This window comes from Macrotis lagotis, chromosome 1, assembly GCF_037893015.1.
Source record: "Macrotis lagotis isolate mMagLag1 chromosome 1, bilby.v1.9.chrom.fasta, whole genome shotgun sequence".
Taxonomy (NCBI): Eukaryota; Metazoa; Chordata; class Mammalia; order Peramelemorphia; family Peramelidae; genus Macrotis; species Macrotis lagotis.
The window spans coordinates 742,380,381-742,406,172 of NC_133658.1; the positions used below are offsets into that span (position 1 = coordinate 742,380,381).

At 33.1% G+C, this 25,792-nt stretch overlaps 1 protein-coding gene across 4 annotated transcripts in view; it reads right to left on the reverse strand.

The window, feature by feature from the left end:
• Window positions 1–228: 228 nt before the first annotated feature.
• The window catches only part of RNF17 (ring finger protein 17), a 109,712-nt gene continuing 84,148 nt past the window's right edge, over window positions 229–25,792 (reverse strand). For all 4 annotated transcript variants that reach the window (XM_074216257.1, XM_074216258.1, XM_074216259.1 and 1 more), the window contains 12 exons: window positions 25,475–25,761; window positions 20,334–20,497; window positions 17,681–17,800; window positions 16,701–16,781; window positions 15,009–15,134; window positions 11,570–11,626; window positions 10,349–10,465; window positions 6,720–6,879; window positions 2,556–2,691; window positions 2,219–2,408; window positions 1,299–1,398; window positions 229–404 (listed from right to left, as the gene is read on the reverse strand). In XM_074216257.1, the coding sequence (XP_074072358.1) occupies window positions 1,300–1,398; window positions 2,219–2,408; window positions 2,556–2,691; window positions 6,720–6,879; window positions 10,349–10,465; window positions 11,570–11,626; window positions 15,009–15,134; window positions 16,701–16,781; window positions 17,681–17,800; window positions 20,334–20,497; window positions 25,475–25,761 (1,537 nt within the window). In that variant the 3' untranslated portion in view covers window positions 229–404; window position 1,299. The remainder of the gene's footprint in view (window positions 405–1,298; window positions 1,399–2,218; window positions 2,409–2,555; window positions 2,692–6,719; window positions 6,880–10,348; window positions 10,466–11,569; window positions 11,627–15,008; window positions 15,135–16,700; window positions 16,782–17,680; window positions 17,801–20,333; window positions 20,498–25,474; window positions 25,762–25,792) is intronic.

Genomic DNA, 25,792 nt, shown 5'->3' on the forward strand with positions numbered 1-25,792 from the left:
GATTTTCACTTTTTATTTTCCTCATCAATGAATGGTTAGCAAAGGGTTGAAAATTTTATATATGACTCAACTTACATAAACTGTTTTGATTTCAAAGAGTTTCTTAAGGTTGACAATTATTACCATTCCATTTATTTACATGGTTGAGATTGTACCATACTACAAGAAGAAATTTTCCAACAAAAGATTTTATACATGCTGAAATAAAAACATAACAAACCAGGGAAGTTTACACAGAGACTCAAAACAAACATTTATTAAGTATTCCTAACAATCAAACACAGAGGACAATATATGAAAATTATGTTGAAAAACTAAACAAAAATAAGCCTGAACCTACTCTAAACAGAACTAAAATGTTTCTTCTGGGCTGCCACATGTGATCAGCATGTCACAGATTATACCTGAAAAACAAAAGCTCTGGTATAATAGTACATTTACATTTTAAAGCCTAGATTTGTGGATGTTTCTTGATTGAAACTTTAAGACTAATTCCAAAAATTTGTAAGATTCTCTATGTGAAGTTTTGTGGATTAGCTTGAAATTAGCTTTTACTTTTGATGGCTATTATTATAACATTCAATTTTCTTTCAAAGAAAAGATGGTATATAAAATGATTTATCTTAAACATTTCTGAATTGTTGGAAATATCTAATACAAATAGATTAAAAAGAAAAAACTTTATTGTGTGTGTGTGTGTGTGTGTGTGTGTGTACACACAGCTCTGGATTTTCTCAGATGCCATGACTTGTCCAATTGCTTGCAAATGGGGGAGAAAACCTCTTGATGAAGATGAAACCCTAGTTTCAAACTCTGTCTCTGAAACTACCTTAATGTGACTACAGGAAAGTCTTTTTCCCCCAATTGATAACCACTAGTATTCATTCTTGTTCTAATATTCTGAGTTCAGACATAGATGCAACTGGACAAGTCAGTAACCTACACACATTCATAGATAGATTTATACATATATAAATTTAATCCAATCAACCAGGATTTCTCCCTCAATATTATTACCAGTCTCGATTCCAGTAGGTATTTGTATAGGTACCCCAAATAGCTGCTAAAAGCTACTGGTACATTCTTCTAAGAAAAGGTTATCTAGAGATTTGAGTGCTGGCACTACCTTTTTCAAGATAAAGGATAGGGAGAGCATCTAAGAGGAATTATTTAGGGAAATTTTTCCTAAAGCTCACTTTCTACTTCTGTGATGCAACAAGGGAAAATCATGATGTATGGCATTGATGTCTGAAACAAAGTTATGCTAGTTACATCAAAAGTATTATATATATACTTACATCATTCATCTAAATCTGCAAGTCCCATTTCTATCAATGACATATGAACTGGATATTGTTCATCTTCATATAAAGTCACTACATATTCTGGTGACTGAGTCTAAAACAAAAGTAAAGTTTGACCAACAAGTTAATCACTTCCATCCCTTCTCCTTTATTCTAGTCCAGGCTATTCACAGCTTTGTTAATCCATTCTAGCCATTCTTGAAATTCTCAAGATAAATTCTCTCACACACAGTCACCTTGGACAGACTTCAGCACTGAAGCCAACAATGTGTATGTGTATAGATTTCTCTATATGTGTGCATAATAGATAACTAGTACCTACATACATGTATAAATGTATTTACAGATTTATTTCTAGATACCTAATTTTAATTATCTTTGAGAACTTCTATCCTAAACAGGCCTATTTTATACTCTTAATAAATGTCATAGTTCTCATATATGTAGAGAAAACTAAACACTTGCTGAATATAATGTTTCAAAGGAACTATGGGCATTTATCTTAATAAAACCAAACAGATTATTCTTATTTAGGATCTCTAATACTATTTCTACTATAAAGATTTCAAAGTTAGTTTTGTGCATATTGTATACTTAAAAATGGATTCCAAGTCTGGATAACTAAAGATTGAAACATGACTATAAACCTTACGTCTCTTTTATATGCTATATCAATGATGCCAAATTCAAATAATAAGGGATCCCTGTGATATGTATACTGACTCAGTAACTCACAAATTAACACTATATTAAACATTTCCCAATTACATATAAATCAGATTCCAGTCACAGGAATTTGATACCCTTTGTGTTTTATAATTATGAAAAAGGTAACTGAGAAGATCATTTAACAATACCAATTACCATAAAAAAATTCTGAACTCTGAAGTATTCTAATTAGCATAAAAATTTACCAATGAAGAAGCATAAAGTTGTTTTCCTTGAAGACAATCTATCATAGCCCACATGGCTTCCATGCTCCATTTGGGGCAATATGGAATTCTTGTCTTTTCTGAATCTTTTAATGGAGGTTTAAATCCAGCCAAAAGAACTTTTACAGCCCGGGCAGGATATTTCATAAGGTGAAGAGGAATCTGACGCAGTCTGAAATAGAAGAAACATTAAAACAGCATGTAATGATTTAATGATTTAAAAAATTTTAAAGAATTATGAACAACAAAAATATTCTTGGAAAAAGGAAGAAAGATATGTCCTTAATAGATCGCTAAACATAATTATGTTGAAATTCACCTGCTTGTTGGCAATTTTTCAGTTGATCCATAATCAACAAATTGAACCAGGATGGCAAGGGGATCAAATTCTTTGATGGAAAGAATCTTTGCTCGATACCATAAACCATCATTATATTCTGCAAGACAAGGCATTTCTGAAGAGAGAATAAAAGAGAAATTATAATATAAACCTGATATTTTTACTAACAAAAATAAGACCCTCTATATTTCTTTATATTAGCCTTGATTTCCGTTACTTCCAGAAATAAATTCCCACTTTCTCAATGCCCTTAAAAATTTTTTTCTTTTATTATTTTTCCAATCTGATGTGAAAATAGTGTTCAACAATCATTTTTTTGTAAAGTTTTCTCCCTTCCATCCTGTTCTCCCACCACCCCAAGATAGCAAGTAATCTGATACAGGTCAAACATGAACAATCATGTTACACATATTTTCTCATTAGTCATGCTGTAAAAGAAGAATCAGAGCAAAAGGGAAAAAAATGACAAGAAAGAAAAAATAAAAAATAATTGAAAATATTATGCTTTGGTACTCTATAGTTTTTTCTCTGGATGTGGATGACATTTTCCATTACAAGTCTTAAAATTATCCTTGGTCATAACCTGCTAAGAAAGATAAATCCCTATCATAGTTGATTATTACACACAATGCTGTTACTGTGTACAATTTTGTCCTGATTCTGCTCACTTCATTCAGCATTAGTTTGTGTGTTCACAAATTTTTTTTTGAAATCAACCTGCATCATTTCTTATAGAACACATCACAAATACTACAATTTGTTCAGTCATTCTGAATTGATGGACATTCCCTTAATTTCCAATTCTTTGCCACCATACAAAAAGAGCTGCTTTAAATATTTTTTGTACATGTAGGGTCTTTTCCACTTTTTTTGGACTTCTTTGGGATATAGACCTAGGAGTGGATATAGTTTTAAAGCTCTTTAAGGTATGGTTCCAAATTGCTTTCCAGAAAGGTTGAATCAGTTCTCAAAGGTACCAAAAGTGCTTAACCAGAGGGTAGAAAAATTTGGGTTTAAATTCCACTGAATATTTTTCATGACTATTGAGGTCACTTCTCTTCTTTGAACCCCACTGATTTTTCACTAGATAAAGATTAACAACTCAGAGATATTCTTGGAAAAAGGAAGGAAGATAATGCCCTTAACAGTTTATTGCTAAACATGATTATGGGGAAGCACTTTTTTCAGGAGTTGGATTCTCTGTGAGAAACTTTGGACAGGGATAAAAGACAAACAGGGTTGGTAGGCAGGACTGGGAACTTTAGCATTGGAGGAACTTATGAATCAATGAAATTACAAATCGACTGGAGTACCCACTTCACAGTATCGTTTAAGGTTCAAAAAAATTTACTAAGTTTGGATGGGGTCAATGAGGTTTCTTAAATATGACCACCTTCTATGTATGGCTGAGGGAGTGAGTTGAGGATATCAAGGACCTAGAAAACTAGTGTTTGAAGGAAACAGAAATTGGGATGGGGGAAAGCTAAACTATTTGAGAGAAGAGAGACCTTTTTGAGAATTCTAAAGAAGATGACATCAAGAATCTGGACAGAAGAGAGTGAACTTTATCGTTCAGTAATTTTTTTTCTCCTCAAGTCTATACTTCTGTTAATTATACCACAGTGTTACCCTTTCACTTTCTATCTCTCTTATAGTATCTATCATAAACTGGCTTGAAATGTAACTGATTATACTGTGGAAACGGGTTTCTAAGTGAGCCTATAAAACTCAATATAGCAAATGTTGTACCAAAAAGTATTTCTGAATTAGTTTAACTTTAGTTCTACTTAGAATCATATAAATTTATTATACTTAGAAAGTCTAGAATTATTTACAAGTATACCTTCTAATCACCATCAACTCATACTTGAAGCATTTCCAGTTCTAGTAGGGTTATGTTCCCCTTTCAGAATTCAGGGTTGCCATCTCACAATTGGGCATTATTTTAACAGCCCAATAATGGCTAATTACTGAGGATCAACCTAGCAAAAGTTCAGTGATTCATTACTAAGTTGACTCAGGGTGATTTTTTTTTTTGTGGGAGACAGGTTGCAAAATTAACTCAGACTAATTAGTTGAGAGGTTGCTATAAGAATTTGTGAAGGAAGCACTCTTTTCTGAGGAATTATAGATCACTGAAGCACTAAAGTATTAAAAATTCTGTTTAATAAGTCTATCATTATTTCATATGCCAATCCACTGACAGGTTTAATTTTCTGTTTGCCTTAACGATAATCCCAAGTTAAATAAGTTGAAATAATGAGAAAGTAAAGTTAATATCAAAGCTAGTTCTGACCAACTTTAAACTTGGCTAAACCATTCCCCCTCTTTAGAGTTTTCTGATCACTTTGTATGAGAAATAATAGAGATGCTACTTGTGGTTCTTCATAGTCATAGTAAAAAAGTAAGCTCAATGAAAAGACCCACAATACCCCAATTCCATATTTTGCACATGTGTAAAAGAGATTTACAAAACTAAGTGCTGGATCAATGCTAGCTATTTTATCTATCTATCTATATCTATATATATGAGAACATGTAAATTATATGAAACAAATTAGAAATATAAAAATATATAAAAATATTGAATGCAAATAAAAACACTTAAAAAACCTTACAACTGGGCAGTTAAGTGGAACAGTGGATAGAGCCCTGGAGTCAGGAGGACCTGAGTTCAAATCTGACCTCAGATACTTAATGATTACCTAACTGTGTTACCTTGGGCAAGTCCATTGTCTTGCAAAAAAACCCAATTAAAAAAAAGAAAAGGGGAAAAAAAATCTCACAACTAAACTCAAGAGTAAATGGAACAACCAATATAATTTTCACAGATGATGAAATATATTTCCCTTCTCTTTGTAAAAGAGCTGGGGGACAGTAGTCACAGACTACTATGTCTCAATTAACTTAATTTTCTTTTTTTTTAAAAAGAGTGTTCCACAAGAATGGGGTACATCTATTTTACATAAAAGAGGCAAGGAAAAAGCTTTTGCCATGGAGTGGGAGGGGTGAGGGGGAGCTGGGGGAGCCTTTACTCTCAACAGAAGTGGTTCAGATAGGAATGACATATACAACTCAATTGGGTATAGAAATCTCTCTTATCCTAGTAGAAAATAGGAGAAGAAAGGGGATAGCGGAGTGGGGGGGTGTTGTAGGTGATAGAAGAGAGGGAAGATGGTAGGAGAGGGTAATCAGATACAACACACTTTTGCGGAAGGACAGGGTGAAAAAAAAGAATAGAATAAATAGGGGTGGGATACAAGATGGAGGGAAATACAGCTAGTAGTAATAGCAACTGTGGGAAAAATATTGAAGCAATTTCTCTGGATGGATTTATGATAAAGAATGTTATCCACCCCAAAGAGAGAGCTGACAGTGTCTGAATACAGACTGAAACACACTCATTTTTTGTCCTCCATTTTTATTATTATTATTATTATTATTATTGTTATTATTAATTATTATGTTTTTGTAAGGCAAATGGGGTTAAGTGGCTTGCCCAAGGCCTCACAGCTAGGTAATTATTAAGTGTCTGAAGTCGGATTTCAACTCAGGTACTCCTGACTTCAGGGCCAGTGCTCCATCCACTGCACCACCTAGCTGCCCCCCCCATTTATTTTTCTCAAGGTTTCTCTATGTGTGTGTGTAATTATGTTTATTTTGTGACATGACTTGTAGCAATGTGTTTTGTGGCTACATAATTTTAACTTATACCAAGTAACTGACTTGCTCAGTGGAGGGAGGTGGGGTAGGAGGAAGGGAGATAATTTGGAACTCAAGGTTTTGGAGACTTGCTTTTCCATGTAGCTGGGATTAAAAAAAATGTAAAAAAAAAGAATGTGGTACCATCAGGAAATGACTATGGTATAAAAACCAAAAGATGCCAATAACACTATGGCATCTTCAATGAAGGTGGAAATATAAAATATTTCTTCTATTAAGGAAAATAGCTGATATATAAAAAAAGTGTAACAAAGTTCCTGATTAAAGAAATTATTTTTCTATTTTTTCACTTTTTCAAAACAAACATTTATTTAATGAAAGCTGTCACAAATATTTTTAAAAAGCATGTCAAAATTTCATTAAGAATAAAAATATTAGGAAATTTCTCTGTGTTTGAAGAATAACATAAAAGAAAAATACCTGATCTAAAATCTGTCAATGAAGGGAGAAAATCCACATTCTGATTACAACTCAGTAGTACGTCATCTAGGCTCTTTGGTTCAGACTCCCAGCTGACTCCAGGAACAACTGTGTCATTTTGCTGGTTCAAGTTTTCTATTAAATCAAGGCATATATATACCTAGGCCAAAAAAAAAAATAAAAAGGCAATACATTTAAATTTTGTTATTTTTGCAATATTTGTTATTTTAATTAGCAAAAGAATGCATAAGAACCAATAGTAATTATAACTAGAATACTTTTTGGCACTTCTGCTCTGATACCTTATCAACTTCTTGACCCTTAATATGAAGGTGTTCCTCAGGAGACTTTTTCTTTTCTCTCTCTTTTATTTTGCCATATTTTTCCCCTGTTAGATCTCAGGAGCCATCTAGTTTAATCAATTATCTGAAACACGATTTTCAAGCACTGAAGAGGAGGGAAACCTTCATTGGGATGTTTTAATTGCTAGGGAAAAGTTTCCTTATATCTAGCCTAAATTTGTCTCCCTGCAATATTCAAAGATTGTTTCTAATTCTGTTTTCTGGGGTCAGTCAGAACAAGCCTAATTCTTCCTTCCACATGATAGTGCATTTATGCTTTTTTCCAAATCAATGATAAAACTGTTAAACAAGTCAGACTTAAACACAGATTCCTGAAGTAGTTTGTCAAACTTTCAAGTTGAAATTGATCCTAATAATTAGTAAGTATTCTTGTGAAGTCAACTTGATCAGTTTTGAATCTAACTTATTTTTTGACTCATTTTCCCATAAGAATAGCATGATGAGATCATGGAGACTATGTCAAATACTTTGCTAAAATAGAGGAAAACTATATAGGATTTCTTTGAACTAACCATTGAGCAACTGGTTCAAAAAGCTGAGGAAGGAATGAGTTTAGATGTAGCTCCATAGGACAGGGAGTTGAGTTTCAAAGGCAACAAACCATTCTTTTCTTCTCCAATTCCAGGCCAAATTCGCTGTCTATTTATGGTGTCTGTCCAAGATCTACATAGAGTTGACAAGTTCCTTCAAACATACCAATATTATAATTGGGATAACAAGTATTCTTCAACCACTGGGTTTTCCCTAAGAGGATAATTTTGTGTAACTCTTTGGTTTATGGATTCTAGGGCTTGATGCAATTGGTATAATGTCATCTATAAATAGGTAGTTTTTAGGTTAGGGCTGTTGAAAATGTGGCCCACAGAGCAATTTTATGTGCCTCCCTGTAGCTTGACTAAATGAGATTTAGTAAATGAAAGCGAGTTACCACAGAGTTCTTACTAAAATGGCAAATCAAAATATATTGTCTATTGCTTCAATAAAAACTTTTAAAAGTTAGGTTGGACAGGTTGGACAGTCCTGTTTTAGATGAAGAAATGATAGCATATGAAAAAGTGCTCTAATTCATTTATTGGTTAGAGAACTATAACAAATGAAAACAACTTTGAAGTATGACTTCACACCTATCAGATGACAAAAAAGAAAAATGATAAATGTTGGGAGAGGACATGGGAAAACTGATGCACTGCTGGACAAATTATGCAATGTTGGTAGAGCTGTGAACTGATGCAACCATTCTGGAAAGCAATTTGGAATTATGCTCAAAGGGCAATAAAAGTAATCATACCTTTTGATCCAGCAATAACCACTATTGTATACCAAAGGGAATAAAAGGGAAAAGGACTCATATGTACAAAAATATTCTTGGCAGCTCTTTTTATGGTAACAAAGAATTTGAAATTGAAGGGATGTCTATCAATTGGGGAATGGGTAAATGATAAGGAGGATGCTTTCAGAAAAACCTAGAAAGATTTACCCTAATTTATGCAAAGTGAAATGAGGAGAACCAGAAGAACACTGTACATAAGTAACAGCAATACTGTATGGTGATCATACTGTGAATGATTTAGCTATCTCAGCAACAAAATGATCCAAGATAATGTCAGTCGACTCATGATAAAAAAACAAACAAACAACTATCTACTTTTAGAGAAAGGACTCATGAAGTCTGAATGCAGATTGAAGCATTTTTAACTATTTTTCTCATTAATTTTTTGGGGGTAGAAATCTGTTTTCTTTCACATGACTAATATAAAAAGGTTTTGCATGACTGTACATGTATAATCTAAATCAAACTACTTGTCTTTTCAATGAGAGAAGAGTGAAGGAAAGGAGAGAACTTAGAACTCAATTTTCATTTGTAAATAAAAAAAATATACCCAAAAGATGCCTAGTTGGAGAAAAGTTCTTAGATGTTTTATTCTATTCAATCTAATTTTTAATCAACAAAAATTAGTATATTAGAATTTTTTTTATCTTTCAATAATATGCTAGTAAAGATTCAATCTACTAAGGTATACTACTTATGAAAGCTTGAATGTTTTTTTAACTACTTCATCAAGAATGACCTTTTAATCTGCAGATTTTAAGAGTTGTTCTTCAGTTGTTTCCAATTCTGTGTCCCTATTTGGGGTTTTCTTGGCAAAGATAATTAGAGTGGTTTGTTATTTGTTTCTTCAGTCCATTTTACAAATGAGAAAACTGAGGCAAACAGGATTAAATGACTTGCCCAGGGTCACACAGGTAAAAAGTACATGAGGTCAGATTTAAACTCAGGAAGATGAATTTTTCTGACATCAGGTCCTATCCACTATCCATATCCACTCCACCTTCTTCATGGAAGCATATCACTTTCAAATTTTTTTCTATATATAATAAATTAGATATATAGTTTAGTAATTATTAATATATTACCAGTCTCTTTTTTTCACATCTATGAATCCCCCCCCCATTATTTAAGTGCTTCCTTCAGGAAACATGAGAATTAATTTCTCAAAATTTTGTTACAGTGTATATTTGGTCTCATTCATCTGCTTTTTTATGTTCTCTTCAGTGCCATTTTCACTTTCCCTAAAAGCAAATGGAACTGTGACATAGCTACAAATACGATGACTTTACTCAACTGTCCTTGATGATCATGGTTGTTCTTCATTTTTGAAGAGGACCACAACATCAGGGAGGTGATGTTATGACAAGCACATAAATTGTATTTGAGTGAGGGAGTGCTGTACTAAGTCACCAGCCTCACTTTCTCCTCCAGAGTCATCTGGGTCTAGTGGCCAGATATGAATCAGGACCACTAGAGATGACCCTGGGTGTGAGGCAATCAGGGTTAAATGACTTGCCCAAGGTCACACAGCTAAAGGTAGGTAGCAAGTCTCTGAGGTTGGATTCGAACTCCTGCCCTCCTGATTCCAAGGCTAGTGTTCTATCCATTGTACCACCTAAGGTGCTCACTGTCCTTACTGATTAAAGAGTATGTTATAAAATATTTAAAGATATTTCATCTATTTTTTGTACTCCTTCAATACTTTTACAAATATTTGCTAAATTGGGGATCCTCAAATGCTATCTCTAAAACTGGATTTTCCCTTCATTGCTTCTTGCTGTCTTATGAGGTAATATTGTTTATAATCTTCCACAATCCTTCTCTATAAGATTGTATAAAAGAATTTATATTCTAAACTAGTGATGGTTACTTATGGTTACCATATTACTATACTAATTAAAATTTTCATCTGCCCATTATACATTTAAATTGTTTACCTCATTGGGTGAAACAACATGTTTCACTTGGACAGGATAAAGTTCTCCTGGTGGAGGGAGAGATGGTGATAGGTATGGTGGTAAAATAGGAGTCTCTGTATCAGACCGAAGTAATTCCTAGAACATAAGATAATGATTATTAATCCAAAGTTCAAGGAAAAATTATTCATTATGACATGATTCCAAAATAGCAAAAATCTTTCTGGAATTTTCTGTCATACAGTCATAACTGATTATTTTCTGAATATTCATTGAATCTCCCCCCAATTTACTTTTATCTAGGCTACAAGTCAAGAAGGATTGGTGAAGTTGATAAGAGTGCTTGGCCTAGAGTCAGGAAGATTCATCTTTCTCTGGTTCAAATCTGGTGTCAAACACTTATTATTAATTTGACCCAGAACAATTCATTTAGCCCTGTTTTCCTCAGTTTCTTCATCTATCAAATGAACTGGAGAAGAAAATGGTAAACCACTTCAGAATCTTTGCCAAAAAATCCCCAAATGGGGTTAACAAAGAGTCAAGATACTACCAAAAAACAACTGAAGAGGAAAAGACTAGAAATTCAGTCAGGCAGAATAAATTTGATTTTCTGAGCTTGAATGAAAATATGAAAAAAATGTGAGATCATATATATAGTAGAATATGATATAGAGGTAATATGAAGAAATGAAATAACTGTTCTGAAAATTTTAAAGCAGTATACAAATGTTAGATGCTATTTTATCATTAACATTGTAAGTTATTTGTGGGTTTTTCTTTGTTCTCTTTCTATCTTTATAATTAAGTTCTCTAAAACAATATAACCAGGGTACGGGCCAAGATACTGTCCAGTTGGGATATTTTAAAATATCCCAACTGGACAGTATCTTTCCCCACCAGCTTGGGTACTGATAAGGGAGTACCAACCACTCTTCCTATCACAGTGAATACATATTTTCCCAGGGTTAATATTCTGAGCCCTCAAAAAGAGAACTATCTGCCAAAGTGACTATAACTCTTCCTACTGCAGTAGGGGGGTTCCTGTTAGTGAGATTAATTGGCATCACAGAAAATATTTGGTATGAGAAATAAAGACAAACTGCTTAATGTTGAATTTTTCATGATTATTGAATAAAAAAGCTTTTATTTAGTAAATATCCATTTCTATAAAGTAATATGTCAGGCACTTAGTAAGAAATGAAAAATATTTAACTTTAACACAGAATCTGGGTTGAAACTTACCTTAAAATTTATTTCCCAATTTTGTTCTTCATACTTTTCATTTAGATCCTTTGACTTCTGAAATAACAATACAGGAATATTATTACTAGGTCTTTTCCTTTCACATCAATATCTTAATAGTGTACATATTTTAGTTATTTCAGGGCAGAGAGCAAAGTCACAGATTCCCAGAGATTCTAAATAGTGCTTTATGTATTTTATCCTCAAGAAATCTTAATCATAAAGTTAAAGTAAATTTCAATGGTGACCCTAAATTTTTATGGATGGGTCTTATTTCAGGAAAAAGCAGCAAGGTAATCTGGTATTTTCATTCCTATCTATAAAATTCAATATAGAGCAGGTACAGAGTAGGTAACAGCAATACAGAGCAGGTACCACTATGCACACACAGCTATGAATTTCAGTATTGGAAATTCCAAATGTCAATGAAATCACAGGCCCTCTCCCCTCTTTCTCCCCCAAATATTATGGAGACATGAGACATTCAAGTGTTTAATATAAAAAAAGGACAAGGATCTGAAGAGGCAGATATAATGGGTTAGGGAGTGGAAAAATATAGAAGAAAAAGAGGAGGATCACTGAAACACTAGTAGTGAAATAAAAATATGGAAAAACTTCCTTCTAAGGAAGTACAGCTGTTGGTTCCCTAGGGCATGAGATACCTTTCACAGGTGAAATCAGGTAGCAGAGTACAAAGGTCAGTGAAAGAAATGAACAAGGAAGCAGCTATTAACTCCCTGCTGAGAAGAGAGGTCCCTAATTTTTGGCCTTCTAACAACTGAGAATTGTACTAGCTTCCCAGGGCATGAAATATCTGATGTGAGAGATGCTTTTAAAAATCTGTAAAACTATTAACTTCTGGTGATGCACTTGTACATAAATGATACTGTCAGAAGGGAATACAGAAAGCATTTACAAAGATTATGAAGTCTTACAGAAGAAACCAAAGTCCTCAAGGATATAGATGGTACCTTCGCCACTGCTGTCCATCAAAGTCAAGTGTTCCAGAAAATGAAGGGACCTTAGAATACGATTTGGGTTCCTGGGCAATCAATGGCTTATAATAAAGGAATATAGGATCCTGGCCACAGATGGGATGTACCTAGCAAGGCTTGTAAAATATATTTGCCTATGGTCTTGTTAAACTAATAAGGGGTGGGGTGGGGCAGTAACATAATAGTAAGAAAAAACACATGAGAATATTAGAAGCGAGAGAAGGGAATGTTGAACAGCATCTAGATAAACATTGATGAATACTGCCTTTTGTAGTGCAGGAGCTATCATAGTTCAATGAAACTATGTATTCTGTACAACATTACCTAAGATGGACAATTCATAATGGAGAGTTCTCAGAAAAAGTAATTCACTGGAGAAGAAAATGGCAAACCCCTTCTGTAACTAACAAGAAAATTACATGGACAGTACTAAAATATTAAGAAATGACAGAGGAAGAGCTCTTCAGGTTGCAAAGAATCCAATACACTAATGGGGAAGAGTATAGATTACTTCAAATATCTCCAGTAAAACTATCTGAGTCAAAGCCAAAAGGAAGCTCAACTATAGACACATCTATAGTGATTAAAGTGATGAAGGAAGTCCAATGCTGTAAAGAATATTGCAAAGGGACTGGAATATAAGGTCTATAAACCAAGTTAGATGGATATGATGAAACAGGAGATGGAAAGATTAAATATTGGACAGGAGTGAGGGAGTTTAATTCAGATGCTTATTACATATACTATGGGTAAGAATCCCTTTAGAAGAAATGGAATAGCCTTCATAGTTAATAAAAAGGGTGAGAAAAGAAGTACTATGATATAAGCTCAAGAACAACTGAATGTTATCTGTTCGAATATAAGGCAAATCACTCAATTTCAGAGTCATACAAGTCTATGCTTCAACCATTAATCCCTAAGAGGCCAAAGTTGATTAGTTCTATGAAGTCTAACCACATCTTTTAAACATAATACCAAAAAAGACATCACATTTATTGTATTGTATTGCAATGTAATGGCAGAGAAGAAAGGTAAAAAGATAATTGAAACAAATTTGGTAAATTTGGTCTTTAAGTACAAAATGAAGTAGGCCAGAGACTATAATGGAGGTGTGTCAAGATAACTCATTGGTCACATCAAACACTCTTTTTCAGCTATCCAAAAAGTGACCTTTATAAATGATCATAACCAAGATGATTGATAAAAAGTTTGATTATATACTTTGCAGTCAAAGGTAGAAAAGCACTGTAAAGTCAGTTAAAACAAGACCTAGAACTGAATACAGACTAGATCATGAGTTTTGTGTTAAAAAATTTAGACCTAAATTGAAGTTGAGAAAACTCTCAGATCATATAGATATGACCTTACTAAAGTCCCTTATAAAGTGAAGATGATGAACAGATTAGATTTGAGGGATGAAATCTAGGAGATAAGGGTGCCTGAAGAACTTTATAAAGAAATATAATATTTTGGATAGGAGGCAGCAATAAATATGTTACAAAGAAAAAGAGCAGGAACACAAACTGGCTAACTGATGAGGCTTTACAAATAGCTGAGGAAAAAAAAGAAAGCAAAAATTAAAGGAGAAAAGAGAAAGATATACTCAATTGAATGTAGAATTCCAAAGATATAATAAAGTTTTCTTAAATGAACAATGCAAAGAAATAGAAAGTAGAATGGGAAAGATCTCTTCAAGAAAGTTAAGAGATATCAAAAGGAAGTTTCATGCAAAAATGGTCATGATAAAAGATAAAAATGGTAGAGATTTAACAGAAGCAAAAGAAGTTAAGAAGTGGCAAGGGGGGAGCTAGGTGGCACAGTGGATAGAGCACTAACCCTGGAGTCAGGAGGACCTGAATTCAAATTCGAACTCCAACAAAAAGAGATAGCAAGAATACACAAAAGAGTTATGTAAGAAAGATCTTAACACCACCAATAACCAAGATGTGTAGTTATTGATCTAGAGCCAGGCTTACTGCTGTATGAAATCAATTAGACCTCAGGAATCTAACATTAAGGTTAATGAAGCAGTTGAAAATCCAGTTGAGTCATTTAAAATCCTAAAAAGACTATGTTAAGATGCTACATTCAATATGCCAGCAAATTTGGAGAATACTGGTTGGATTGAAAAAGATCAATTTACATCTCAATCCTACCTAATTAAGGATAATGCCAAGGAATGTTCAAATTACTGAACAACTATACTCATTTTACACTCTAGTAAGATCATGTTTAAGAGTCTCCAAACTAGGCTTCAGAAATATATGAACCAAGAATTACCAGAACAGCAGGCTGGTTTTCAAAGAGTCTGAAGAGCTAGAGACTAAACAGATAACATTCACTGGATTGTGAAGAAAGCAAAGGAGTTTCAAATAAACACCTTCTTCTACTTCAATGACTTCACTGAAGCTTGAGATTTCATAACAGAAAACGAACTTGCTTACCTCTTTCAATATTTCCTCAGAACCTTCAAATGTACAATGTTTATGGTGTGCCATAAAATAAGAAAGTGACATTCCATCAAAATAGAGATGAACAGATAATTTTCCCCATGGATTTTTTGGTAATTCCTATTAAGCACAATTAAGGAGTACAGTTAAGTTTCAAAACTGAATATTTATGCTCATTCCACAAAATTACAATTAGGCTCTCAGCAAAATAATATGGCTATGTAATTTATAATATAAATTTTTCAAAAGTACTTTTTCTTTATTTATAAGGAGCTAATCATAATTTGTTGCCCTATGTTATAGTATACAAATAATAATTCAAAGATGAAAATGAAGCAAAGAGAAATAAGTTGCTAAGGAGCATACTGCGATTATGTCAAAGTGAAATTCCTCACCCCAGTACCATTGCTCTCTATTACACGACGCAACAATTTCTAAAAACTATATAAATGAATCTGGAATTCAAATTCAAAAAGAAAAAGAATAAAAAACTAAATAATTAAAAACCTATGTGCACCCATTTGTTAAAACAACTAAGATGAATTAGACTTCATTCTTTTTAATGACTGTTATTATTCTGCTAATATCTCAAATTTAGAGTACCACAATATGTCTCTCCCCACCCCATCAATTCTTCCTACAGAGCTGTTTAGTTAATTTCCTAATGTACTCTTTTGAATATCATTTCCCTATTTTAAAATGATCCAATGGTTCCTCAAGATTCTACAGGACTAAAATCCTTAGGCTGGCATTCAATCCTCTGAAATTCCTGCCCCCTTCAAAGTCCTTTCATTATTCCCCTACACTAATATTCCATTTTGGCCAAATTATACACCATTTCCAAAACAAACTACAGTGAAAATTTTACTCTGTTTCAAGACAAGCTAAAATTCTCTACCTTCCCCCTGACAATTTTTTTAAAACCTTGTAGGTTGCCCCATAGATAGCAAAACCCTCACTCTTTCATAAGTTTCTTTTTGTATTTGAACATGCTTTTTAGAAGCACAGGATCACGATCAGAGTTTAGAGCTGGAAAACACTTTAGAAGTCAGCTAGTCTATAATAGTCTTATTTCAAAAAGGAGAATATTAAAGCTCAGAAGGATCAGAACACTTGCCCAGGATTACAATGGTATTATATGGCTCCTACCTAACAATTTCTAACCCAAATCCTTTAAATTCAAATCCAGTGTTATTTCTGCTCTACTAAGAGCTTCCTCTGACAGGGCCTAATGTTGCTACATATCATAAAGTAAAATGAAGTAAATATTTAGCAAGAGTAAACTTAAGCTTATAAATATATTACACAACTTAAAAAAAAAACTTCACATAGGAGTAGCTAGGTGATGCAGTGGATAGAGCACTGACCCTGGAGTCAGGAGGATCTGGGATAAAATCTGATGACACTTAATAATTACCTAGCTGTGTGACTTTGGGCAAAGTCACTTAACCCCATTGCCTTGCACCCCCCCCCCCCAAATTTCACATATCCTAAAACTAACTTTACTTAAAAGTTTAGAATCAAATTTCTTTTTATGAGTATCAATTAGACATTCATATAAACACACATAAGAATGTTTATTATTTTCAAAAATCTAAATTTAGATAGTAGTTATTCCCTCAATTTAATTCTTTTAAGAAGTTATGACATTATCATTATAAATACTTAACCATTTATCCAAATTACCATGTTATGAATTTCCACTTCTCTCTTTGGTAGTAGTTCTTGAAGGAGTTCTATTGCATCTGGCTGCCAGGAATTTCCAATCTATGGGATTAACAAAAAAATGATGAAAATCATTTTATATGCAAAATTCAGAAAAATCATAATGAAATTGCTTTCAGATAATATTCCAAAGAACACACAAGTGTAAATATTACTGCATTCTGGTTTATGCCTGTGATTTCATTAACATAACAAATTCTGCAATTTATCTACAATTATGGTTTTAGAGAGTTGTCTGGGGTCACCAAAGCTATTAGAGATAGAGGTGGGATTTAAACTTAGTTTTCCTGACTCTGTTTTTCCTAACTCTGAATCCAGGATTTTATCCACTCATAAAAAGCTGTCTCTCTCTTCTATATATGTGTTGCAAAAGTCTTCTGCCTGAAATAATCTAATGTGATTTAATTAAATCCTACCAAATACTTCTATGAAAATGATCTTCCCAAAATTGACCAAAATGTTTAATTGTGAAAAAGAATAAGAAACATATTCAAGCAAATATAATTCTATTATGCTAAAGCAAAAAAAAAAAAGGAAAAAAACACATGAGCTGGCTTAAAACTTGAGTCATCTCATAAAACCAAAGAAATGATAATCAAAGTCTATACATAACATTATATCAGGAGAAACATGTAAGGATCTAAGCATCCCTTAAATCTAGCAGTTCTCACCACTTGTAAATACTTTAAATCTTCTAGGCATAAACAGAAAACACTAAAAGCAAAATAAATCAAAATGTAAAATTTGACTTCTAAGGTTGTTTCTAGCTGTGTAATTAATAATATATTAGTGTGCTTATTTGTAACACTGAGCATATTAAGAGCTCCTTAGGGCAGTGAATCATGGATAACAATGCATCTTACACAATGAGCATTTGATCAATCACTACAGAAAGAAAGAATATCTGGATTAATACAATGATAGTGCAACAAATTACTTACAGGCACAGTATTAAATAACTGACATGGAATACAAAACTGTGGTCTATCAGGATATAATACAATTGGATAAAGATGACACTGCGGAATCTTCTCAGTATATCCATGATCTAAATATTGCACCTGCATAAAAAAATGCATTCTATTACAGAATTGTTGGTAGAGGAGTGATTTTACATACCTCTGTGGTCAGCAAGTCTACAACAATATTCCCTAAAAATTAAGTTACTATGATTTGAAAAAATCTTCAGGAAAAAATTGTCCAACTTTCTCATGAAATTGCTATAAACCCATATATGTAACTCTGAATACTGATGGTTGTTTGGCTTTTTCTTTATTTTAAATTTTCCAGGAGAGGGGACTCTGCCTTCTCTGTAGAGTATGCTACCACAAAGTGCAAAACTAGGCACTCTATGGGCAATAGAATGATTATTAAAAGTAAAATTGTAAAATGCTTTAATTAACATGAAGGTGATATGATAGAGGTAGCTAGGTGGCACAGTGGATAAAGCACCAGCCCTGCAGTCAAAAAAGACCTGACTTCATATGAGCCCCCAGACACTTACTAATTACCGCGTGACCTTGGGCAAATCACTTAACCTGATCATCTAGCAAAAAAAGAGGGGAGAGTGATATAGTACAGTTTAATTATCACTAAATTGGAAGTCAGGAGTCCTAGCTCCCAGTTTCATATCTGATGCTAACTTGTCATCCATGTCATCATGTTAAAACTTCCTTAAGCATTTTTCTCATATGTAAGGTGAGGGAGGTTAGACTATATTCATCTTAAGATTCCTTCTAGCTCAAAAATTTTTTATTTATTAATGTTTGAAGAATAAAGGATCTCAATTTTTTGAGGGGAAATTGTAACTTTGGAATTGTATCACTCAAAATTAACAAAAGTTCATTATACCTTATAGGTTCTGTCCAAAGATCAGCAAAAGTAAAAAATAAAAACCAAAAAAAAAATCACTAAAACACAAATGGGGGGTAGGAAGAGAGAACAGATTTGGCTGCCTAAAGATTATTAGTTATTTTAATAATTTAAACTGATTTTATACATTTAAATAAGAAAAAGAAAGCAGTTCAATCCCTATTTTTTGTTTGCTGTTGCTTTGTTTTTTAAAATTTTTAATAGTATTTTTTCAATTACATGTTGGGATAAGTTTCAACATTTATTTTTGCAAAATTTTCTTCCATCCCCCCTTCAAGTAATCTGATATAGGTCATATATACACAAACATGTTAAACATATTTTTCCATATTAGTCGTGTTGTGAAAGCAGAATCAGAACAAAAGGGAAAAACCATGGGAAAGAAAAAACAAAAATCAAATTTAAAGAAGTGAACATAGTATGTTTTGATCTGTTTTCAGACTCCATATTTCTTTCTCTGGATGTGGATGACATTTTCCATCCCAAGTCTTTTAGAATTGTCTTTGATCACTGTATGGCTGAGAAGAGCTAAGATAAGCATAACACAATGTTGCTAATACTGTGTATCATGTTCTGATTCTGCTCATTTCATCAGTCAGCATCAAATTCATCTAATTATTTCCAAGTTTTTCAAAGCAGTTCAATCCTAATTAATTTGGTCTCACTAATATAAAATTTAAGGGGTGGAATGGCCTAGTACATAGCTGAGCTTGGACAGGAAGACCTGGGTTCAAGTCTAGCCTATGACACATACAGATTGTATGAACATGTCCCTTATCCTCTCAGTGTTCTGGTTAATTTCCTAAGATAGCGAGGTGGTTCAGTGGATGGAGCACATGATCCAGAGTCACTTCAGAGTCAGCCTCAACATACTTAGTAGCTATGTGACCCTGGGCATATCATTTTAGTTTGTTTGTCCCAGTTCCCCCATCCTTAACACAGGGATAACAATAGCATCTATCTCTCAGGGTTGTTTTGAGAATCAAATGAGATAATAATTATCTACACCTAAACATAGTAGGTGTTTAATAAATGTTTCCTCTTCTTCTTGTAGAGAAAGTGCCAGTCTACAGTGGTAGAGGGTGCTTCCTCATATTGAGATTAATAGGCCTAGTTCCCATTTCTATCACTAATATACAATGCATAGTAATTTAATAAAGATTTTATCTAGGCAGGACTTTATCTTTGCATTGTCTCTTTAAACACAGAAACTATGTGAGCAAAAAATTAATCTACTTACAGATTTGTATATTTTTTCTGTAAAGCCCTGATAACCTAAGAAAACTATTTGAGTCAATTAAAAACATAGATTTTCTAACTCACACTTCAGATAAACTAGCGCCCAAAGAAAGAATTAGTTGTAATTCTTTTAGAAATTTCCTATTTAAGTTTAGGGATTTCCTATTTAAGTATGCTTAAACCATTGAATTTCAAATTTATATCTGAAGTTAATATATTGAATGGACAGAACTTTGTTCCAAAATATGGAAGTACAGGTCTGAATGGCTCTATAATTAATGAAAAGTTAAAATAGTCAGGAAAAAAGGTTCCTTTAATAAAGAGTCAACAGTTCAGATTAACTTTCCCTTGGTGTATGTATCTGGCTAACAAGAAAAATATTCTCAAAAGACAATTTAAAAGTTTTAAATCAAAAAGTTAATTTATGCTTCAGAATGAATGAGCTCAACTCTAAATGTGTCACCAGAGAATAAGATGACTTACCCTGATAGTTCCACCAACAACTTCCATAACTTTACCTCGATACCACACAGTATCTGATCCTCTTACTGCACAGGCTTCTCCTTTTTTCCAGCAATATGGCTCCAAAAGACCAAGACATTTAAAATTACTTTGAATTTCATCCATCAATTTTCTGAGCTCAAATTCTGAGAAAATGCATAACACACAAACCTTAGGAAAATTATTTCATTCTTCATTTTTAATGTAAATAAAAGTATTACTCATATATATTATTAAAATGCCATGAAAAAGTAACAAAATTTTTAAGTCAGTGTCTATACCTTAACTTGGGGGCAGCTGGATGTTGCAGTGGATAGAGCACCTGGAGTCAAGAGGACCTGGGTTCAAATTTGACCTCAGATACTTAATAATTACCCAGCTGTGTGACTTTGGGCAAGTCACTTAACCCCACTGCCTTGCAACCCCACCCCAAATTTTTTTTTAAAAATTAAAAAAAGAAAGAATTTCCCTTAATTTGTTCAGTCAATCATTACTAAGTACTTTAAACATAGTTTTCACTATCTGTATGTATATTAAATATTTAGGAATCTTATATTATCAGGTTTTGAGTGTTTTGAGAAATGAAAGTATGGATCATGACTATGTAACAACTACAGAATGAAAATACTAGATTAATTACTTCACTTCAGGGATGACAGATCAAGACAGGACGCTCTATTTTGTGTAATACTGAAATGCTGCACAGGGAATAAGGCCTTTAACAAAATCTTGTTAGAAACAATCTGTTAACCACTAGTTATCCCAAACAGTATTTTCATAATAAATGTACAGGAATAATAATACAGCATGGTACAGTTGACAGATAGTTTAGTTCTGGAATTAGGATGAAATTAATTATTGGTTGAGACGAAAAACTAATGTACAAACACTCTCGTAATTTGTTCTCCACAGAAATCTTACTGTGATGTCTCTCTATGGCATCATTGTGATCCTAGGTTCCCAGGTCTGCAAAGTACAAAATTGGTAGGTAATACCAAAAATGGAAATCTTCTAAGTAATGATCTAGTGATGAGCAGGGCCTAAACTGAGAGGACAAATTTAAGCAAGTACAGAGATCTTCATCACTACCAGTTTGATCATTAGATTAAAAAATTGTTTGGCCATTGTAAACATCAAAAATGAAAATACAAAATTGCTTCTCATTCTTAGTGATTATGGCAGGGAAAATGCTAAGAACCAAATCAATTTTAGACAGAACAGAAACATGCATTTAATCACTGATACCAGAGACTATGAGTTCTTTGTCTAAATGACCAAGGAGCAGTATGGAGGAACAACCATATTCGTGCTGACATTCTTGCTATAACTGACAAAAATGGAACAAAAATATTTGTAGCTAAATATTAGCAAAATGATCTTCCAGGAGGACTGAATAAGAATTAGTGGAATTAGTTTCAGTCAGTGCCCAAAGGGGAAAAGGAAGTATTTCACAGGACTCTCAGTCATATTGCCCTGCAGAAGTGAAAATGAACACCACAAAAATAGATGTAGCCCATTTGCCAATATTTTTGCAAAGGAGGAAAGAAGTAGATGAAATTCATGAAAAGTATGGAAAGATCTTCCAATTCTTGCTGACTTCAATGTAAAGGTAGGCAGGCATAGGAGGCTGACAAAATACATCATAAAATATAGTCTTAATAAAAAAAATAACAAGGGTTCTAGAAATAGATGGAAATGCTGGACACTATCTAGACCAAACAAAAAGACAAAAAATTTGACTTTAACAAATGCCTATTAAAGTGGGAGTCATTTTCAATAGTTACCTCTGTGAGTCTGGACCTTTAACTAATGCAAAGGCTATGATCCAAATGAATTAGAGCATAAAAAAGACACAGTGTTCAATCAGCTCCAACTAGACTTATTTAAATAAATTATTGAGTCAGGAAAATGGATATAAATGAAAAGACTTCTACAGATGATAACTTTTTAGAAAAATCAAATAGATTTAAAAAAGCTACTATGAGACTCAGAACCTGCCTTAGTCAAGCAAGCATTTGAGCTCCAAGCTAAGCAAATACAGGAAAGATATTAATTGGAATACATACTCAGTTACAGAAGATGATCATTTAAACAATACTGTTTTCAAAAAAAACAACATTTTAGGGGTGGCTAGGTGGCGTAGACAATAAAGCACCGGCCTTGGAGTCAGGAGTACCTGGGTTCAAATACGGGATCAGACACTTAATAATTACCTAGCTGTGTGGCCTTGGGCAAGCCACTTAACCCCATTTGCCTTGCAAAAAAATAATAAAACAAAACAATGTTTTGGAAAGAATGGAAAAACGTGTAAATACTTACTATGTGCAGCAAGTACTTGTATAGTATATTCTGTACTGTATTCTCTAAATGTTTGTGAAACTAATAAAACATTAAGACAAGTGCTATTCTCAGGAATAGCACTTGAGAGTGAACAAAGTAGAGGGTTCATTATCCCATTAAGTTCATAGCACATGGAAACATCAAGTCCTACAGGAATTTTTGTGACTATCAGTAAGGAAGTCACTGTCAAGGACAGTGTGGCAGGAATTATGGCAGCAATGGCACTGAGAATCAGCAGGCATTCAGGAAAGCAGAGAGATGGAGGAAATTAAAGTTGAAAGCTAAAATAAGTACAGAGCTCTAAATAATGATGTGTAGAAGGAATTTTCTAATGTTGGAAAATTTCCAATGTTGGTGAACTGCTGGTCCCTGTACTTGTTCCCTAGTCACAAAAACTATTGGACTTGAATTTCACAAGTTCCTTAAACCCAATTAAAGCCATAAAACCATGATTGGATAAGTTATACAACTGTTTTTGTATCCTTTGATATAAAATGATAGCACTGACTAGCACATAAGCAAGAGCTACTAAACAGTTGCTATTTAATTGACAAGTTGAATAAGTATTTTCCCAAATTGCTCTGTCTAACCTAAGTATCTCCACTGTACTCTAGGCCACATCCCTGCTGCCTTAATTCACCCTGGACAACTTCACATTTATGCTTGATTTATCCCAAGGAGTAAAGACTCTTGATGTTTGCTTCATTTTAGAATGGGATTAATTCTTTAGCCAAGGCAACCTGTGAAACAAAAAGTAATGTCAAATGGCTCTCAAAGCTTTATTACCTCTGTCCAATTCTGGGGTTATCATGGCAGAGTGCAAGAAAAATGGGTAAAGGGTCTAAGAATTAAGACAATTAAAAAAATATCTTTAAGCACTAATTTATCTACTGGTACTAATAAAATGGGAACTGCTTTTTCAACAACTAAGCTGTCAATGTTCTGCAGCAGAACAGCAATGTATCAACCTTGACAATCTTACTACAAATCAAACATAGACAATAGGAAGTTACAGTTAAATGGAAGGATAGCTCATGCTCTCTTTAGAGGGACAAATGAAGAAGTTGGTAGAACAAGAAACAATTTCTTGGGATATCTGTTTTTTTTTGTATTAAACTCATGACTAGCATTTGCAAAAAGGCTACCTTGAGAATTGCAGCTTCTGTGTCAATGTTACAGAGGATAAAAAGGTACCTCAAAAATTTCTTTTATTGATGTTGAGTTATTTTCAATTGTGTTCAATTCTTTGTGATCTCATTTGGGATTTCCTTGGCTAGAGAGGTTTGCCATTTATTTTTCCCTGAGTTTTTTACAAATGAGGAAATTAAGGCAAACAGGATCAAATGACTTGCCCAGAGTCACACAATTGATATTCAAGGCCACATTGGAACTCTTTAGATGAGTCTTTTGGACTCCAGGCCCATCATTCTATCCATTGTGCCCATCTATTTGACTTAAGGACTTATTAGATTTGCCCAAATTAAATCAATTAAAATTTTGATTCTTGGTTAACTACAATGCAAAAGGTAGGGAGCAGCTGAAAATCTTTTTAAAAAGTTGGAAAAGATGGTTCAGGAAAGTAAAGAGTAAAATAGGAGAGAACAAATACTTGTAGACTTTACCAAAACTGCACACTTGCACATTAATAGCTTTTTTCCCCCTAAGAACTAGAAAACACTGGACATGAAGAACAAATAAAATAACAAGAAAAATAAAAATTACTACATTTTAAGAGATACTAAATGACTTGTTAGTGATGGGAAAACAACGATGATTCAACAGTGTTCAGTCCATAATACATGTTAAGAGTTAAGATACAAATTAATGCAAAACTAGAATAAACATGAAAGATGAAAATAATTTTTACTTAGTCTATTTTTCAACTACTGCTAAAAATAAGAAATGGATGTACTAAGGAATTCGACATTGATTATGCCCAGCTTATATAGTATTTAACAAATGTAGATCAATTACTCTAACAATGAGACCAAAAGAATCTACAATGTGGCTTAATGAGCAAGAATTTGCCTTGTTTCCCAAGTGAAGAAATATGAGAGCCTCTAGTAACTGTGGTTTAGAACATGTAAAACATTTTATAGAAGAATAGTAGAGAATATGGAGCAGTATTTTTAGGAGGAAGCAATGATGAGAGAGAAAAAAGTTGAAAGACAGCTTTGACATAAAGGACAGTAAAAAAAAAAAAAAGATGAAATTTCATGGTGCCATATAATATTGTACATTTTTGGAGGAACAGTTTAGTTAAAATTAATGTAAATATTGTATTTCCCCATTTTCCTTTTAAATGTATATATATATATATATATAAATACTTATCAATAAATATATGAAATTATATCTAACAAAAAGTTAATGATTTTAAGTTCATTATTACAAAGATATTTTAAGATAACCAAGACAATTAATTTGCTAATTACATGCAGTTTCATAAAACCAAGAAAAATATGCTATTAGAGATTATTCCCTTAAAGTTAAATGGAAAGTTTTTAAAGAAGTATTCAGACTCAAATTGGCAGAAACTTAAGGCAATATAACATGAGTAAAATTCAGCAATCTATGTCAAGAAAGTATTGTATGAATGATAAATGATAAAGAAATAACACATTTTAACAGTTTGAATTTGAAACATGCATTTTAATATTGTATTAGATAAAATGCAAACTCTACTTATAAACTGCTTAAAAACAATAGTTAAAATTTAAGGTGATAAAAACCATAATCCATGACCTTTAAACTGATAGTCTAATATTCTGTGTTTGCCTTACCTGATGATTTTGGAACCACATATATAGTTCCATCATCACCAATGCAGCTTACTACTGCCTCAAACACTTTCATGTTTGGAATAACTGGTGGTTTGTAACATCCTCCAGTTCTTGGGTCAAGCACTATCTTCTTTATATCAGACACTTTATGTTCACTGATAATGCCATTAACTCTGTTTGGTTCAAAATGAGATGAAGTATACTTAGCCACTCCCAGACTTTCTTGTTCCATAGGGATGTCAAGATTCTTCTCAGAGGCAGAATCAGTTTTATTAATTTTATCAACTCTGTAGGGTTCAAAAAATAGTTTATCTAACT